At 41.8% G+C, this 17776-nt stretch overlaps 2 protein-coding genes across 5 annotated transcripts; both read left to right on the top strand.

Moving 5' to 3' along the window:
- The first annotated feature begins 511 nt into the window (after positions 1-511).
- si:ch211-117n7.7 (Monoacylglycerol lipase ABHD12-like) lies at positions 512-5921 on the top strand. Of its 4 annotated transcripts, none has more exons than XM_062566582.1 (13): positions 512-668; positions 2618-2737; positions 2813-2914; positions 2998-3141; positions 3262-3292; positions 3397-3442; positions 3752-3881; positions 4257-4294; positions 4386-4465; positions 4563-4645; positions 4968-5046; positions 5162-5283; positions 5394-5921. In XM_062566582.1, the coding sequence occupies exons 1-13, from the start codon at positions 577-579 to the stop codon at positions 5413-5415; spliced, it is 1089 nt and encodes a 362-aa protein (XP_062422566.1). In that variant the 5' UTR covers positions 512-576; the 3' UTR covers positions 5416-5921. The 4 variants fall into 4 exon arrangements, with proteins under 4 accessions (XP_062422566.1, XP_037321989.2, XP_062422565.1 ...); XM_037466092.2 differs by having other exon boundaries at positions 3022-3141; XM_062566581.1 differs by having other exon boundaries at positions 2618-2733; positions 2809-2914.
- A 711-nt stretch (positions 5922-6632) lies between these two features.
- Positions 6633-16985, top strand: tm9sf3 (transmembrane 9 superfamily member 3). Its single transcript, XM_037466088.2, has 15 exons — positions 6633-6850; positions 7807-8002; positions 8146-8268; positions 9767-9927; positions 10088-10165; positions 10534-10665; positions 10836-11002; positions 11508-11602; positions 11723-11853; positions 12943-13082; positions 13463-13531; positions 13612-13758; positions 14429-14512; positions 14634-14710; positions 15368-16985. The coding sequence occupies exons 1-15, from the start codon at positions 6758-6760 to the stop codon at positions 15433-15435; spliced, it is 1761 nt and encodes a 586-aa protein (XP_037321985.1). The 5' UTR covers positions 6633-6757; the 3' UTR covers positions 15436-16985.
- The last annotated feature ends 791 nt before the right edge of the window (positions 16986-17776 follow it).

The following is a 17776-nucleotide window of genomic DNA, read 5'->3' on the forward strand; positions in this document are numbered from 1 at the left end:
ATGCTCTGAATGTGTTTCTGACTTGGACATGACATGTTATGCCAAAAAACTAATAATACCTTGCACACCAGAGATGCTGTGCCTGTACACAAAGAACACATTACATCAACGTTTGGAAGTGAAGTTTTCCCTGTACATGAGAGGACAGCAAGGTTTTGTACTGCCTGTCACTTGTTTACAGTTATATGCATGAGGCCCCATACTCATACTGCAATTACATTTAGATAAGCGTGTATATTGTTTTACAAATAAAGTGATTTTTTCATTAGATAAAATGTATATAACTTAAAGCAAAAATAGACTATTTAATTTGTCATGTTATTTGTGTAATAAAACATGTTTTATTTGAATTGAGTCTTCTTGGGGACTGAGTTTGCGCTGTGCTGCGTTTAAGGTGGCGTCACATGTAACGTGGTGGGCTTCTCACTAAAGTAACTCCATAAAGCGGAGCTACCTTAAACACGGAGGGTCCCGCCTCTTCAATGAACTCTGGTCAAACTGTCCAAAGACCAATTTACCAAATCACTGCGTCCCCGTGCCATCGATTAGCTGTTACAGCTGAATAACAGTGCAGGTATGGCGAGGAAGAGGGTCGTCAAACAGGAGGGTTCTTCCTCGGCTAAGAGCAGAGTCCAGGGGTCTGCCAGAGACCTGAAGGGGCCCAAGCCGTGAGTTACTCCCTCCTCTCCTTCTTAGTCCTCATAGCTCACCGTGGTTTGCGCTGCTATTCGTGTTTTTTCTTTCCGGGTTTCAACGACTCCTCCCGTAACGAGTTTGGTGAAGTTGGCAAGATATTCACAGACTTCCTGGTTCGACGTTGTTAAACACAAACGACATCTCTCTGCTATCGTAGTGATGTCGACAACAAGCTACAACCCCAATTAACCCTCTTTTTTTTGGGGGGGGGGGACCTAATTCTGAGGTCTCAAGGTTGGCAAGTATGCCCGGGAATAATCACGACAGTCTGATAGAGCATTTCAAAATTAAAGCCTGTTAAAATGACATTTATGAGGGAACTTCAATCTGTTCAATTTCAGATTAGATATAAAAGTGAATGGTGAGTAGTTATATAACATTTCACTTCAGATTCATAGTACTAGTACCAAGTGAAATGATTTTGTAGCTATGGCCCGTTTCCTTTAAAATCTAATCTGAAATCTGGCTTTAATTTTGAAATCTTCTGATTATCCCTGATTGTAATTGATCCTTGATTATTGAATGAATGTGACTTGTTCTATCACATTCACTGGAACTGCTCTTATTTTTAGTCAGGTTTTACACGCCACTTACCTAGTTAGTATATACACGTATCACAGGAATCAGGAAACATTTATTACCAAAAAATAAGGAATTAGACTTGGCGATTGGCGCAAAACAGTTTGTACAATGGACAACAAGACAACATGACAACATAGTACGAGAGGAATAAAAAAATATATATTGCTAACATCACGCAGGCTGCTTGACCGTTTTTTGAAGCGACTGGCTTGGGGTCAAGGACTGAATTGTACATGCCGATATAACGCTACTTCATTAAAACATATTTATTTTTATCTTCATATTCAGTTCTAGTAGTCAAGTTAGAAGATAACAGATCCATAAATAATTAGCTAAACACCACCAAACCGAGTAGAAGGTACACTAAAACAAAGGTTACATTTTATGACATGGCAGCTCCTCGACATGGCCTAAAGCTTCAGACATCTTATAGAAAGATTTGGAAGTGAAAAGTAAAGTACAATCGTTAACTGGGGACAGATGAGGTGACAGTTTAATGGCTGGGGAAATGAATGTCCTCCTATATGTTTCCCTCCAGCAGTGTGGAGAAATCTGTCTCCAACTAAAAGGGCTCTTCTGGCTGATTGGAGTGTTAATGCAAGGGGGTGGTGAAATGTATTGTCCATTAATTGGCAATAGTCTGAATAGCATTCTCTTCTCCGCCGTTGCCTCTAGGGAGTTAAGACCAACTCCAGCGACACACTGCCCTCCTGATTAGACTGTTCACTTCTTCTCCTCCATAATAATGCTGCGACCCCCGACTGGGAGGACATGTGCGGGACCAGCTCTGCACATGCCAAGTGGCTTGTTCCCGCGTACATCTGTTGTTTGGAACGACGGCCCTCACAGACGTAGGCCGACACACGGAGAGGGAGCTACAGTCAGTGAATGTGACTCTCTACTGAATTCTGCTTTCATTCAGTAAAGCGATTCGGCATCTGCTGCGTTTCTGCTGCAGAAGAATTTTAGATGAGGGGTCGTGAGGTGCTGGACCTCGCAACCTCTCATCAAAAACCGTCTGAGAGATGGAGCGGGTTTGCAGCTCCAGACGGAGGTGAAGTGGGTGTAGAAGAGGAGGGGAAGGGAAGCGTCTACAACAACGTCTTAGTGTGGATTTGGTATTGTGACAAATTCAAACTGGACATGTGTTGATCGGGGAGTGGGAGGTGATCTGGCTTCAATTACGGATTTCAATACTGATGTTCCCTTTTAATTTGTTAATGGCACAGTATTTGAGTTAGTTTGGAGGCACAACATGGAGGGTCATCAGCTTCTACTTGCGACATAATAATCACACGGTCAGTAGTCACATTGATTTCGTTTCTCCCTCTGTTCTTAGGTCCGGATGGTGGCTGAAGAGAGGAGTACTGGCCATCATTGCCGTCTTCTTTGTGGTGCCTTGCTTGCAGAAACAACTCCCTGGATTAATCCAGCACTTTGTTTACTCTTACAGAAGTAAGTAAGTAATTCCTCTGAGAAGTTGAGTAAATCTCCCGAGTTGCTCACTAAAAAGGGCCCACCTGTCGGTAGTCAGGGTGCCTCTCTTTGTGGACCTCAGCCGACCTGCAGATCTCTCCCTTAATCACACCATCAACACATACTTAACATCAGAGGAAGGAATCTCTCTTGGGGTGTGGTGAGTATAACCCTAAAGTTAAAATAAAAGTAATTAGACTTATTTATTTTAATGATGCAGTCATCGTTTGTGTCTGTAAGCAGGTGCATTGTTCTGAACTGTTCTAGGCACACTGTTCCTGACCGACGGTGGAAAGAGGCTCAGGGGAAGGACTTGGACTGGTACCAAAACACTTTAAAGGATGGAAGTCCTGTCTTCATTTATCTTCATGGCAACACAGGTTCAAGGTACAATAAATAATGCATTTGCACTATAGTTTGTTTACCGAAAGAGGAATTTAAGTTCTACACAGCTCGACATATCTGGGTTTGTTATTTTCAGACACTTACCTTAAGTCTTTCCAACAGGGCAGAAACTCACCGTGTGGGAGTGGCAAAAGTGAGTGATCACTCCCACAGACATATGCATCTCTAGAAGGTCTATCAAAGATATGCAAGTCTCAACAGCTACTCTGATCACCAATAAGCTTTATGTGCCAACAGGTATTGAGTGCACTGGGTTACCACGTGCTGGTGCCTGACTACAGAGGTTTGTGAAAATGAAGATTTATGACCCTTCTTCTGAACATATGTTTTTTGACGCTTCTTTGCCTTCTTATTGATTGTGATAAATAACCTTCCCACACACATTCAATATAATGTGGAGGCACAATGTCCCTGTAGAGTAATACACATGTGCTTAATGAGTGGTTTGTTGTAAGGCAATCAAAAGACAGCGGTTCATTTTAAGGTCAGCGGCTCCAGATTTTTCCTCTTGAGTGGCTGCCACCTGGTGGCCACAAAGAGGATATCTATGATCTACTAGTGAGCAGACCCTGATGTGAGAAAACTCTGGCAGGGTTTGGAGATTCCACCGGGGAGCCGACTGAAGCCGGTCTGACGACCGATGCCCTCTACTTATACAACTGGGTCAAAGCACGTAGTGGAAACAGCCTGGTCATCATCTGGGGACACTCTCTTGGCACTGGGTCAGTAAACGAAAGACTCTTGATATACAGAATTTTCCCTCAAGTAGTACGCTCATATACAAGTAAAAAGGATTTATGTCACTCTTTTGGATGTGCATTGCATGCTCTGTGTGAAAATGAAACTTTAAGCCTTGATGTCATAGCCTCAAACATTTTTGCCAGAGCAAGAGCTCCACACTGAGGCATGAAATCAGCGCAGTGCTAAACACATGAAGAATGATTTGGCTGACATTTGTAGGCCTGTGGTGGACAGAGATAATTGAAATGATCCCTTGACTACAATGAACTGTTACAGTTAGGAATAGTTGAGGAGGAAACTGTTTATTTGACTTATACACAAAATGGAGAAACTGAGGATGTTTTTTTTCTGTGCAGAGTGGGCACAAACACTGCAGTAAAACTGATTGAGCGAGGTAGGTTAAGCCACTAGTGAATTCTGGTCAATAGAAATAACATAAAAGCATTCCTACTTCTTTTGTGTGATGACTATTGTCTTGTTTTCAGGTGAGAGGTTTGATGGAGTGATTCTTGAGGGTGCATTCAATACTGCTCGAAATCCGATTCCAGTCCATCCATTTAGCTGGGTAAACTAAATGGTCCCTTTTGATATTTGGTTTATTCAATTCAAGTCGCTGCTACTGCATTACATAAAATCATGTTTAATCTTCCTTCTGTTAAAAGTACTACTGGAAGTACCCGGGCATCGGGTACTTTTTCCAAGAGCCATGGGCAGAAAACAAGGTGGTCTTTCCTACTGAAGAGAAGTAAGTGAAACATCTTCAAAACAGTTTAATATCCAATGATGCATTAAACATTGACCAACCTCTAAGTTGTTATCGCCGGAAAATACAACATTGAAGTTAATTCTTACTTTCATTTTTTCACTACATAATTCATGAGCCGCAAAAACAAAAAGCAGTCCTGTTTCTTTCATAATAAGAGTGCTGCTTCCTTTTTATATGTAGACTTCTATACAATACAAATATATTTAGTCACTTGAATATAATGCAACCCGTATGGGCATATAAGCCTGTTAACATTTATTACCAGTAAAGTGCAATGACTTGTGTTTTTCTGATACTGTAGTTTGAAGAAAATGAAAAGTCCTATCCTGTTCCTTCATGCAGAGGACGATCACTTAGCTCCCATTCAGAGTGTTCGGCAGGTAACGCTACTTTTCAACGGGTACAATGTAAACAGGGGTGGTATAAATGGAACTGAATAAGGGTGTTCTCATGATATTTTGGGTAAAACATAATTTCTTTGCTGTTCTCTTCCAGATGTATGAGGTAGCAGTGAGTGCCCAGAATGCCGAGCGAGTCAAGCTGGCTTCATTTGACGGCTCTCTGGGGTATCTGCACAACGGCTTATATCGTGACCCCCATCTGTCTGACATCATAAAGTGAGAAAACATTTAAATTCTAACACTTAAACTGATTATGTTCTGGCTTTGCAAACAATTATCTATGTTCTTTTTAACAACATGCATATCCCATTATGTTTCCTCTGCAGTAACTTTGTGCTGTCCTTATAGTGTTGGATGAAAAGAAACCATGCGAGACTTCATCGTTTGCCTTTACGGGATAGCCAAACGGTTACAGTGCATGTCCTATGGCTGCAATGTAGCATTGCTTTCAATCCGTCTTCCGTCTAAGAAAATTGGGGGAAAACTCCATGTTTTCCCCAAAATCAATGCAAAAGTTGCTAAGGCTAAAATGATTGTGGGTGATTTATTCTGAATTATCAGAACAATAAACTGTAATTCTCTTTGGAAATGTGATTCAGATGAGCCATTGTTGCTGTAGGTTCCCTCTAATGTGTGTTGTTGTTTGGTGATAATGCTCATCCATACAGAACAATGATTTTGTTAATCCAAAGCTTAAGATCCTTCGCCAGCAGCTGTGGAATGTCTGAGGGTTCAAAAAAAGAGGTTTTAACCACACAGTATACAGTACTGCATTCTGTTTCTTGTAGGTATCTCAATTAAAATGTCATGCTTTTTAATTTGAAATAAATTTGGTGACTGCCAATATCAGTCTAGCGATACATTGGTCTGGTCTCATCAGAAAAAAACTTGGGCATCCATCTTACAGTGTTAACATGACTCCTTTTTACCTTTAATAAGTTCACCACAAAATTGACTAGGACTAATTCAAATAGATGAATCACAGCTTAAAATTTCCTTCATTAATCCCCACCCCACAAGTTATTCTATAGCCGAAGTATATGACTTATTTCGATTTTTGTTCTTTGGTCAATTAAAATTTCGTTATAATTTGAAGTTATGTTATGTATTACATTTATTCAGATGTAAAGTGACATTTTTAAAACTCCATCTATAACCAGACAATGTATAATGTAGGTTTTTCAATAGCTAATCAATAATCATTTCTACACTATCCTCAGGGGCCCAGGGGAAGGCAATCCAAACAGATGTGAATGCGTTCGTGTATACGTCAATGCATGAAAAGTGAGATAGTGTTACGACAACTTTAGGGCCGTTACGAGGCTTTTAGGGTGAATAAACCTGTTTGTTGAGCGGGCGATTATATTGCATGCACCAGATCTGTCAACGGAGAGCTGAAGCTCCAGTCTTGGCAGTCGGATGACGTGGCTGAAGGTTGCGGACGATACGCCGACTAAGTTTTTTTTATCCACCGTTTAAACCATCGCTTTACCCCGTGACTGGACCATGTGGGTCATGTGACTCAAGTCAGCCAATCAAATCTGCGTGCGATGTGCAGCGGTGAAGCGCTTACGCCATATGCGTACGAGAGCATCCCTAAAACTGCCTCTGTCATACAACCAGGAAGAAGGTGGGATAGCCCTACAAAGCTAACATCCCCAATCTCGCTGTATTCCTACTCCGAAAAAGAATGGGGTCTTCCAGGTGGAAGGTAGCAGCTGCGGCTTTCCTCGCTATAGTAGGCTCTTTATTACCCGTCGACGCAGATGAACACGAACACACGGTAAGACGGCGTTTGGAGAGAGGCCGATTGAAAAGGGGGAGCCTTGAAAGTAATGGACGTTTGTGTGTGTAGCATGCTAACTGTAGCTGCCAGGGCTACATGCACACAAGAAAACGACATTACTGACACGAACGAGAGTACGGCCTGGCCTGTTGGGTTATTTATCGACACTTTATGAGTTATCAAACCGATACAGGCATTCATCCGCTCGCTAACTTGTCAGCACTTATCGGCCTAAGTGCTTATGGCTAACGTCTGCCTGTTAGCTTGTTAGCACGTCTTCCCCACTTGCTAGTCTTCCTTGAGCACCAGCGGAAAACTGCGCTTAAGTTAGGCAGGCTAGCTAGCTAGCTATCGTTAGTCAGGTGGGTAGGTCACTTAAGTTGATTCGTTAGCATTTTTGATATTGAACAAATGAAAAAACGACCTTTTCAATGCATTTCTAGTCAATCCAGTCCAACCGGATTTCCCTGATGACTGCGATGGTAGTTCACGTTACAGCAGCCTGCGACACATTGTGCCGACTTACTACACAGAAGTTAAATCGGTGTTTCGTGTTGTCTTGTTTCGCATAATAATGCAGCTGGCTGTGGCTTGTTAGCTGTTACTAGAAGAGGGTGTTGCATTGCATCTAACTTCTTTTGTAGTGCCACGCTCCAGCGAGCACAGGTTTGATACCGGAAACGTTTGTGTTTGCATGCATTTGAATGCAGTGACTGATAAGTGTCAGTGTACGTTTGATAACGTTACATTGGACACGTCACATCTTGTAACCTCAGTGTCTGGATCAAACGTATCCCTCACGTTGGCTGTTTTGTTAGTAATCTAACGGTAAACATGTATTGCAAGAAACTCTTGCTAAAAGTGACATTGCTAGAATGTGAAAGGTAGGATTAGAAGAAGGGGATTGGCTCTCCTGTATTTCAGACCTCTTTTCTCCCCCCTCCCTCTTGCAGTACATGGATAAGGAGGAGGTAGTTTTGTGGATGAACACAGTCGGGCCTTACCACAATCGACAAGAGACATACAAGTACTTCTCTTTGCCCTTCTGCGCGGGCTCCAAGAAGACCATCAGTCATTACCATGAAACACTTGGAGAAGCTCTGCAGGGAGTGGAGCTGGAATTCAGCGGCCTCGACATCAAGTTCAAAGGTGATCTTCAGTTACGACATTAACTTGTAGCCTCCTGGGCTAATGGGAGCATTTGGATTATACCTTTTCACTCATCTCTGCATCCGTCTATTCGTATTCCACAGGTGACTTTCTAACTAATGTGTAATCTCTGATCCCTGCAGATGAGGTCATGCAGACAACATACTGTGAAATTGACCTGGACAAACCCAAACGGGATGCCTTTGTCTATGCCATAAAGAATCACTACTGGTACCAAATGTACATAGATGACCTTCCCATCTGGGGTAAGTGATACTTTATTTATTTAAAGCAATTTGAGAGATTTCAGAATACTGAATTGCCTTCAGTACGTGCCTGTGTTCTGAGGTACTCCTGCTGTGTTTTTGGATTCAGCCCATCTTTGTCTACCTTTCTGTCTCTTATGAGTTTCTTATCTGCTCAACAGACCCTCAGTCATGTTTGCACTGACACTGTACTTTGGATATCCAGTGTGTTTTATTATTTGACTGGAACACCAGGTCTTATTCCGGTTGGGATTGTCCATTCGTCCCTGGCCATTTGCTCGGCATGTAACTAGATCTAATGTCATGTATGAAATAGCCCACTCACTATTTAGGACTTCAGCATTTTTTTCCCTCTCAGAATCTGTTGAACACTGTTGTACTCTTGTTGATTAGCTGCTGTCTTCGGTTAGTGTCATCTTGTCTGGCGGTTATATTGTCGAGAGCTATAAACATTAGATGTAGGGTGCTGAGAAACGGATAACTTTGGACGTCAACTTTGACTGTAAGGGTCTTCCATTGTTCTTTCCAAAGAAACTTGAACATTAGCCTCTTTCATTAACTTAATGCTGAGTCAACAAGTGGTAAGTGTGTGTGATAACTTGCGTGCTAAAGTTGTGTCACTCCAAAAGCTGCTCAAATACAATTCTGTCGCTAGCGGGTGGGGCCATTCTCAAAGTCAAGACTCAATCACAATGAATAAATTTAGACTTTAACCTCATGTCCGGTTTGCAAGCATGGTTACGGAACCTGTGCGTTTTCCATATTTGAATCAATGGCGTTTGGTCAGGGTTATTTGCAGAAAACCTGGAGCAGCAGCTCTCTAGCAAATCACTTTCTGAACACAAACTTTTGCAGCAGCACTTGGTTAAGTGTCAAAAGTTAGATTCAGCTCACCTGCCCACGTTTGGTAAGCTAGAATAAAAATGATTCCTGCCAAGAGGAATTTATCATCCTGAATAATGTCATGTGTATAATATTTCATAACAGTACGTAACCATAGCCGCTAGCAACGCTTTAATCACAAACTGTGTCGCTCTCACTAAAGAGGCACCAGTATATTTAGAGATTTATGGGGAAACTTTCTCATTGGCGTAACATCTGTTGCCACACGGAAATTGTTTTTTTTTTTTTAATGAATTTTTAAATAATTTGCCGTGTTTGCATGCAGTGGAGATCCAGAGTATAAATGTGCTGCATGCAGACTTAGAATAACAGGGAGCCAGTCTGTGTATATTTAGACTGTTTTGTACCAAACTGATTTGAGTCTGACATTGTCTACGTTGGCAGCATGGTCTGCCAGACTAAATACTACAGATGGAGTCTTTACAAAGCTAATGAGCAGTTTTGCAGCTAACACACACGTTTTTTATTTAACACTGATGCACCCTGATTATTTTTTCCACAACAAAAGACTCCTTATTTACACCTTCCTGTTTGACCACTTCTTTCAAAGGGCAGTTCTCAAATAAATGGTTTGTCAATATATTTTTTTTAAAAGGTATTGTTGGTGATGCGGATGAAAACGGAGAAGATCATTACCTGTGGACATACAAGAAACTGGAGATTGGCTTCAATGGCAACCGAATTGTGGACGTTAATTTGACCAGTGAAGGCAAAGTCCGACTTGTGCCCAACACAAGAATTGCAATGTCTTACTCTGTGAGTACTGAGTGATCCACGCATTGTGTGTGTGTACACCAATGTTTACACTAGCTTTACAGCCTTGCCCCCCCTTGTTCAATGGTAAAGGAATCTCTGTATATGCTCATGCCTTGTCATGGTTCTGATTGTGTAACCATGCAAACCTTTCCTCCCACAGGTGAAGTGGAAGAAGTCAGATGTGAAGTTTGAGGACCGATTCGACAAGTACCTTGATCCGTCCTTCTTTCAGCACAGGGTGAGTTGAATGCATTTTGTGTTTACAGGTTTGTGGTTCATCGTGAAAGCCCAAAAAAAAAAGCCAGTGGCTTGTGGAGCCTCGTACCTTGCTAAAAAGATGTAATTCACACGACTTTTGGCTGACTATTTGACTTAACTCGCCTTTGGCGTCATGTGTGCTTTCTCTGAAGGGAAGTTTTTAAATCTAGTGTGTGCGTGTGTGTGCGCGCTTCCTGATTAACTTGTAGAGTCTGACTCTGCGTTTAGCAAGTTTTTACTCAATGTTTTTTAACATATCAATTGTTCATTTGGTTTATTGAGGATTTTGAAATGTGATGTTTTGATGTAATAACTTCATGACAATATCTGGATTCATTTCTATTTTAGATTCATTGGTTCTCCATCTTTAACTCCTTCATGATGGTCATTTTCTTGGTGGGTCTGGTGTCCATGATTCTGATGAGAACACTAAGAAAGGATTACGCAAGATACAGCAAAGAGGAAGAAATAGATGACATGGTACTTTTTTCTTCTTCTTTTAAATTTACCCAGCAGTTTTTGCTCGAGCACATCGTTATTTGTTGAATCTAAAATTTTGATGGATTAAAAACATTGTTTTCTTAAACATTTTTTTACAGTTTATTTTTTACCTTTTTAAATGTCTTCTCATTTCTTCGCTGTACCTTCAGGACAGAGACCTGGGAGATGAATACGGGTGGAAGCAGGTGCACGGGGATGTGTTTCGGCCGTCAAGCCATCCGCTGATCTTTTCTTCGCTCATTGGCTCCGGCTGCCAGATCTTCTCTGTCTCGTTCATCGTCATCGTCGTCGCTATGGTCGAGGATTTGTATACAGAGTGAGTGGTTGGCATTTAACGGACTGGTTTTCACTAGTTGTTGTTCGTGTGGATTTGTTGGTCAGTTGCTACCTTCCCTTTTGAATCCAAATTGTAAAATGGGTAGATTCGTAGAGTCTAATGAGTCCCGCAAAACATATTTGTTATAGATTCTGTATCGGAATCAAATTTGGATTTAAAAAATGTAGAATCTGAAACCTATGTTCCCTAAGGGAAAGAATCACAGGAAGTAACATTAGATCATTATTTGTGTGCAAATGGGGGGGACACGGAAGTATTGGGTACTGATGGGGAGAGAAAAAATGGTGATGCTTTTATCACACCTAAAGTTGATTATGTTTGTTGGCAATTCTATTCATGTGTCTTCTTTGGGTAATGTTTGGGCCTCTATCAAATTGAATCTTCAAATATATAGATGTAATTGTAGGAAACACACTGAATAGCACTCAACAGTTTGAAACACAGAGGGTGAACCGGGCTACACTCGTATGATTTTTCTCTGCAGGAGGGGATCCATGCTGAGCACAGCCATTTTCGTGTACGCTGCCACCTCCCCAGTCAACGGCTACTTTGGGGGGAGCTTGTATGCAAAACAAGGAGGTGACTAAGATGAACAGTCCACGGATCACATTCTCGTCGTTATATATGGGCTATTGGCCTTATTTACTTGTACTAAAATTATAACTCCCATGATGCTGTTTGTTTGTCTGAAAAATTCAGGGAGAAGATGGATTAAGCAGATGTTTATCGGGGCCTTCTTGATCCCAGCCATGGTGTGCGGCACGGCCTTTTTCATCAACTTCATTGCTATGTACTACCACGCCTCCAGAGCCATCCCTTTTGGCACCATGGTGGGTTTGACACAGTTGCACCTCCCTAAAAACAACAAAGTTGTCAAGAACATCCTCTGAGTCAACAGCCTAAGCTTCGGATGGGGAAAGTGATCTGAAACAAAGGTTATCAGTGGAGCTGACACAGGCCTGAGGTGATGAGAACAGTGTACAAAGTGCTCAGCTACACAGGTTTAAACTGCATCTGAAAAAATAGTTTCTGTGGTCAGGAAAGAAAACGTAGCCAAAAAGATCCATTATAAGAGTCAAGAAACTGAATGACAATAAACCCAAGTTCAATCTGCCACAACTTACTTTAATGGACAGTTGTTGGGTCCAACTTACTTTAATAGACAGTTGTTGGGTCCAACTTACTTTAATAGACCGTAAAACATCAAGGGCAGTTGCATATTTATCCGGCCTGAAAGTCATCGTTTAACAACACAAGCCTGAATATAGTCACTATTCCTCTGAATGAATGAGAGCCAGTGTTTGGGCATCTCTGTGAATCTGGAGATCCGGTAACCATGAACGACAGCTGGATGCCCGGGATGTCAAGATATCACTCGGAAATCAAAGCACCACATACGGCTCAAAAATCCCCCATATCAGGTGTCCAGAAATGTGCCGTAGCCGGGACCAATGAGTGGCCTGTGAGCAGCTGCTTCTATTTCTGTGTGATATGTAAAAGGGAGGAGACTGTTCGTTCTAAACAACAATAGTGGCTCCAGAAGAGGTTAGCGAAGATGCTGCTATAGCATCGTTTATATCAGAAATGTATTTTGTCATTGTATGAAGAGCCAAAAACACGACTGAATGCTTTTTGACACACAAAACTGCTTCAACTCCCGACTGGCTTCAGCAAAAGTTTAAATTGACGGATGGTTCATCCCAGCACCTGCTAAAGATTTCCAATGACTCCCTCTCAGATAGTTCTGTGTAACAAAGCACCTGGGATGTCAGGTTAGAGACCCAGCGCCTCTTCAGACAGTGAGATTAATCTCTTTGAGCTGTGCTAAACATTCCTGGGACAATTTAAATGAATGATGTGGGATCTGAAATCACTCTGGAAGTTGGAATAGCATATTCATAATGTTTGTTTGTGTGCAGGTTGCTGTCTGCTGTATCTGCTTCTTTGTCATTCTGCCCCTAAACCTCGTGGGAACCATTCTGGGGAGGAATCTGTCTGGACAGCCGAACTTCCCGTGCCGGGTGAACGCCGTGCCGCGTCCCATCCCTGAGAAGAAGTGGTAAGTGTGGCCTCACACAGGCAGGATCAGTTCAGTCTCTGGGCGTGCTCCATGTTTTTCGGGAAAAAGTAGAAGTCCTTATGCTGGGGGGAAAAAAGCAGTTCTTAAAGCCCAAAATGAATGCGAAGTGTTGTAGGGCCTGTGTTCAAGTAGAAAAAGGCATTGCTGTCTGTACAAACTCTCCAGGGATTGAAACACATCAAAGCAGTAGTCTGGGTGTATTAATATTTGCAACCCTCTGCCAAGCGCTGTGGGAAGCTGCCCACAGAAATACAGAAATGGAAGATATGTCTTAAGGCTCTCACAACACTAAGTTGGCTACACAGGCCCTGGGGGGGGAATAGGGTGCACAGACTCACACGTGGAACCTTGTGTGTCAGGTTCATGGAGCCGGCCGTCATCGTCTGCCTCGGAGGAATCCTTCCCTTCGGCTCCATCTTCATTGAGATGTAAGTCCAGCTGTGATGCCGAGGAGCTTGTATGTTGTGAGACGATCTGTGGGGCTGCTAACCCCTCGCTTCTTCTGTAGGTACTTCATCTTCACGTCCTTTTGGGCGTACAAAATCTACTACGTGTACGGCTTCATGATGCTGGTCCTGGTTATCCTGTGCATCGTGACCGTGTGTGTGACCATCGTGTGTACGTACTTCCTGCTCAACGCTGAGGACTACAGATGGTGAGGACGCATTTGTAACAATGTCTGTTAGTCGTCCTTTGCAAATTACTGACCATATTTTCCTGAACACACAAGTCATGTGATCAGCAACCCTGTGATTTGGTTTGGGTTTTTTATGTAATATTTTTGTTATTCTGTAGACTGTGTTGGAAGTTTATAGATTTAATTTTTGATTTGAATTGAGGAGACTAATCTCGCCACACAGCATAAAGACGAGGGCTGCATCGTGTGTGTCGAGAGGGGAAGAGGGAAGGTTGAAACGATGTCCAAAGTCTGGTTATGAATGAAGACTCCATGCTTTGACTCGGCTATTCAGTACAGCCTTTAAGGACACTCAAGGAAGGTTCTTGGGAATATTATATGAACTTAACTAGTCCTATACAATAGTCAATTTAATATAAATGTTACACAGGGCCTCTATCATATCCTTGGGTGGATGTCAGGTCAGTAAAGTATAATCTTGCTTATACCCTGAGAATGTGGCACATTAAAGCGTCGGTGTGTCATTTTTTTTGAGTCACATTGTCACCTGCTAATACTTAAGTATACATATAGTTTAGTGTAAAACGTTGACCTGCCTTAGTCCCTGAATTTAGGGAATTTATAATGAATCAAAAAGAGCCACTTGTTAGGTCTCTAACTGTTGACTAACTCTCCTTCTCTTTCCTAGGCAATGGACAAGTTTCCTCTCTGCAGCATCCACGGCCGTTTATGTTTACATGTACTCCTTTTACTACTACTTCTTCAAAACTAAGTAAGTTTTACACTTTTATTCACCCACACAAGTCTCATAATAGGCCATGTACTTGGAACTAATGACACAAATGTAATCTATGGCTTTGCTTACATGTGGTTTTGTCCCTGCTGTATTTCAGGATGTACGGCCTGTTCCAAACGTCCTTCTACTTTGGCTACATGGCTGTGTTCAGCACTTCTCTAGGAATCATGTGTGGTGAGTACCACTTCTAGTAGTTTGACTGCTGTAAGACTTTCCCCAACTACGGAGACTCGTGACTCCACGACAAGTGATGTTCACAGAATTCACCTTTTTATAAACCATAGAGTCCAAAAACGGGGGTGCGTTTTTTTTTTTACGTGGCATGCGCTCATTCACACAGTGCGACCCCCGGTGGACTGATTAGGGATAGCAGCTATTTATAATATCGTGATCGGATATTATCCCTCCGGGTTTTGTCCATGGGCCGTAAGTTTGACATATGTGGTATAAAAGAACCTACAGTGGCCTTAATGTGTAATCGCCAAATTGGTAAATGCAACAGTGTGTTACAATGTGTCTGTGGAGCAGCATCCCTTGTTGGATGCTACGAAGGCCTTTAGAGCAAAGCAGCCTGTGGGTCAGACAGCTCATCAAAGGGGACAGTCATGGAGCTTGACGTAGGAATATTACACAGAAGGTGGTGCTAGTTCTTTGTTTCCCATGTTGAGAGCGCAGACTTCATGACAATTGGATGCAAGGTGTGCCTTTTCTCGCTAAAACAAATATTGGATCCCTTAAACCGGGACCAGTTCATCTGGGGATGGATTCACAATCAAAAAGCGAGTGGAGTAATAACTTGCCAAGAAACTCACAAAGACGTTTGTTTTCCAGGTGCCGTGGGATACGTGGGAACAAGTGCCTTTGTGAGGAAGATCTACACGAATGTGAAAATTGACTAGAAGGCAAAGTCACAACACGGTGATCTCTATGGATTGGCCTGAAGGACGGCAGGCACAAGTCATTCTTTATTACTTTTCTTTCTGGCGAAGAGATTGTGAGAATCTCACTTTGTACGATGTAGGTTTTTCCATTTTCTGAATGAATTTCAATGCAGCATCTAAACAAGAGCAAACTTACTGAAGAATATCAAACACAGGGTTCTGTTTTTATCAGTTGCTTTCAAACAAACATTAGGGCAATGTTTAAGGCTGACATGGCTTCTCTTTTCCAACCCAGTCCCACCTGAGATCAGAGAACACGCGTGTTTATTGATGGAATAGTGTAGCTCTCTTCAGTGAAGAGGCCTAAGTGTACTGGAAGCCTTTGTTTTACTGGGTTACAATATTGGGGGGGGGGGGGGGGGGGGGGTTGGGTTATGGCCCGTTTACTGACCTGATCTCTATTTTGTATTCTTGTGACTTACTCGAAATATCGTTAATCCACAGTAGAGCCGATAGTTTTCTGATTTACTTCCACTGCAAAAGATGATATGAAAAATTGTCACCCAAGAATCATTCCCCCGTTTTGCCGATTCTTGATTCTATTACAGTAGCAATCCATCCAGTTGTTGAGGGAGGTTTAAGTCTTGCTGTAGTTTACTGTACAGACGAGAACACAGGGACCGATCCATGGTTGAGGTACAGTAAGGACCGATTTTTAAATGGATGTTGGACGCAATCCAATTTCCCCGTTTAGTTGGGATTTTCTTAATGTTTGGGTTTGAATGAAGTCTACTTGTAAAGATAATATATGGATGGGTGGGAGTGTATATAACCTTAATGTACCTTTAGATGTAGATCCCAAATGTATTTTCGTTGTACAGATTTACTACAGGGTGGGTTTTTTTTCTTTTTCTTTTTTTTAATGAATCATTTTTAGTTCTAAACAAAGCATTTGTTTCCCTTCCTTTTGGTGCTTGGGACGGGGCTGGTGGCGCTGTTACATCTTGCCTGAAATTGCATGAAGTTTTCACCAAACCATCTGCTCCTCACTTGAGTCAGCGCTGTCAGGTTTCAGTTTAGTTTTTTTCCCCAGCCTCAAAATGTAAATGTACATTTTGATGACTAATAGGCCTGATTATGGACACTTATTTTGATTTGATATATTATTTAAAAGCTTTAAAAGGCTCTACATCTTCTGGTAAGCCATTTTCCTCATGTTCTTTATGTTGCCTAACCTGAAACATAATTTGTGAATGTCAGAAGGAATGAGGCGATTCCGCAAACATACTGTACAAAGTGAAGTTTATGTACACTTAGAAACTAGATGTTTTCATAACCACACAGTGCTGCGGAGTGTTTCAAACGCTTTTCTCCATTTTGTGTAAATACAGTATGTACTCTACTTGTATGAGAAATGGCGATGCCTTTTTTTCCTTCCAATTTCTAGCTTATCCCCACTGAAGTTGATTTTGGCACCTCATGTTGTGAACCGATGTCTGATTGGACATTTTGAACCTGCATAATAACTTGCTGTAAAAAGAGAAAAATAAACATGTTTATGTACAGGGGTTATTTATTGTCCTTTTGACCTGGAAGACTAATAATTTGAACTGAATTATTCGATCATGTTCTGAAGATGTGGACATGAGCAAGATTTAATGTCAAGTGTTGTGGGGCAGAACCAGTTAATTCGATACCTTACTGAAAAACATTCAATTTTGAAAAACATTCAATTTAGAAAATATGCTGCAAAGTGAGTCTCTAGTTTTCCCCAGTACCTCTAAAAATATCAATTTTTGCACGTGGATGTCATCCCTGATGTCAGTGGTCTTCTTGCATTTCTCAATGAAATAGTGGCATAATTTATTTTGGGATTAATAACATAACGTTTATACATCGTATGAGTTTAAATCCTGAAAGAGTTCTGGATAGCGTGAAACTACATGCAACATCTGGAAGATGATCAAACGGGAAAAGTCATAGTACCTACAGTGCAGCCTTATTCTAAAATGGATTGAATTCAATTCTTTTCCTGATTTCTACATGACATCCCATAGAGAAAGGCTGTTAATTATTCAATCTGCCACAACCTCCTTGAGGGGTAGAATTTTATTGGCATTGGTGTAAACTCTGACTTCCCCAATTTCGATGTGGCGTTGATGTCCTCTGAGAACTAAAGTATTATGAAAGCGTAGTGGGTTGAGTACAATTTGGGTCATGACCATTAGATCCACACAGCCTCTGAAGAGCCATGAGGTTCAACTTCAACGGGCCGAACAACGAGGGGAGCTGTTCTTGCCCAGATGGAGTCACATTGGCCATCCACCCATAATCCGTAAAGCCCCGTCCTTGTTGGACC

This window comes from Pungitius pungitius, chromosome 13 (assembly GCF_949316345.1).
Source record: "Pungitius pungitius chromosome 13, fPunPun2.1, whole genome shotgun sequence".
Classification (NCBI taxonomy): Eukaryota; Metazoa; Chordata; class Actinopteri; order Perciformes; family Gasterosteidae; genus Pungitius; species Pungitius pungitius.

What these genes read in the sequence shown, in the direction of transcription:
- tm9sf3 (XM_037466088.2), top strand. Translation starts at nt 6,758, where the DNA reads ATGGGGTCTTCCAGGTGGAAGGTAGCAGCTGCGGCTTTCCTCGCTATA. An exon ending in CCTCGACATCAAGTTCAAAG is followed by an intron (nt 8,003 to 8,145) that starts GTGATCTTCAGT and finishes TGATCCCTGCAG; the next exon opens with ATGAGGTCATGCAGACAACA. An exon ending in AGGAAGAAATAGATGACATG is followed by an intron (nt 10,666 to 10,835) that starts GTACTTTTTTCT and finishes CTGTACCTTCAG; the next exon opens with GACAGAGACCTGGGAGATGA.
- si:ch211-117n7.7 (XM_062566582.1), top strand. Translation starts at nt 577, where the DNA reads ATGGCGAGGAAGAGGGTCGTCAAACAGGAGGGTTCTTCCTCGGCTAAG. An exon ending in GCTGGTGCCTGACTACAGAG is followed by an intron (nt 3,443 to 3,751) that starts GTTTGTGAAAAT and finishes AAACTCTGGCAG; the next exon opens with GGTTTGGAGATTCCACCGGG. An exon ending in GTCTTTCCTACTGAAGAGAA is followed by an intron (nt 4,646 to 4,967) that starts GTAAGTGAAACA and finishes CTGATACTGTAG; the next exon opens with TTTGAAGAAAATGAAAAGTC.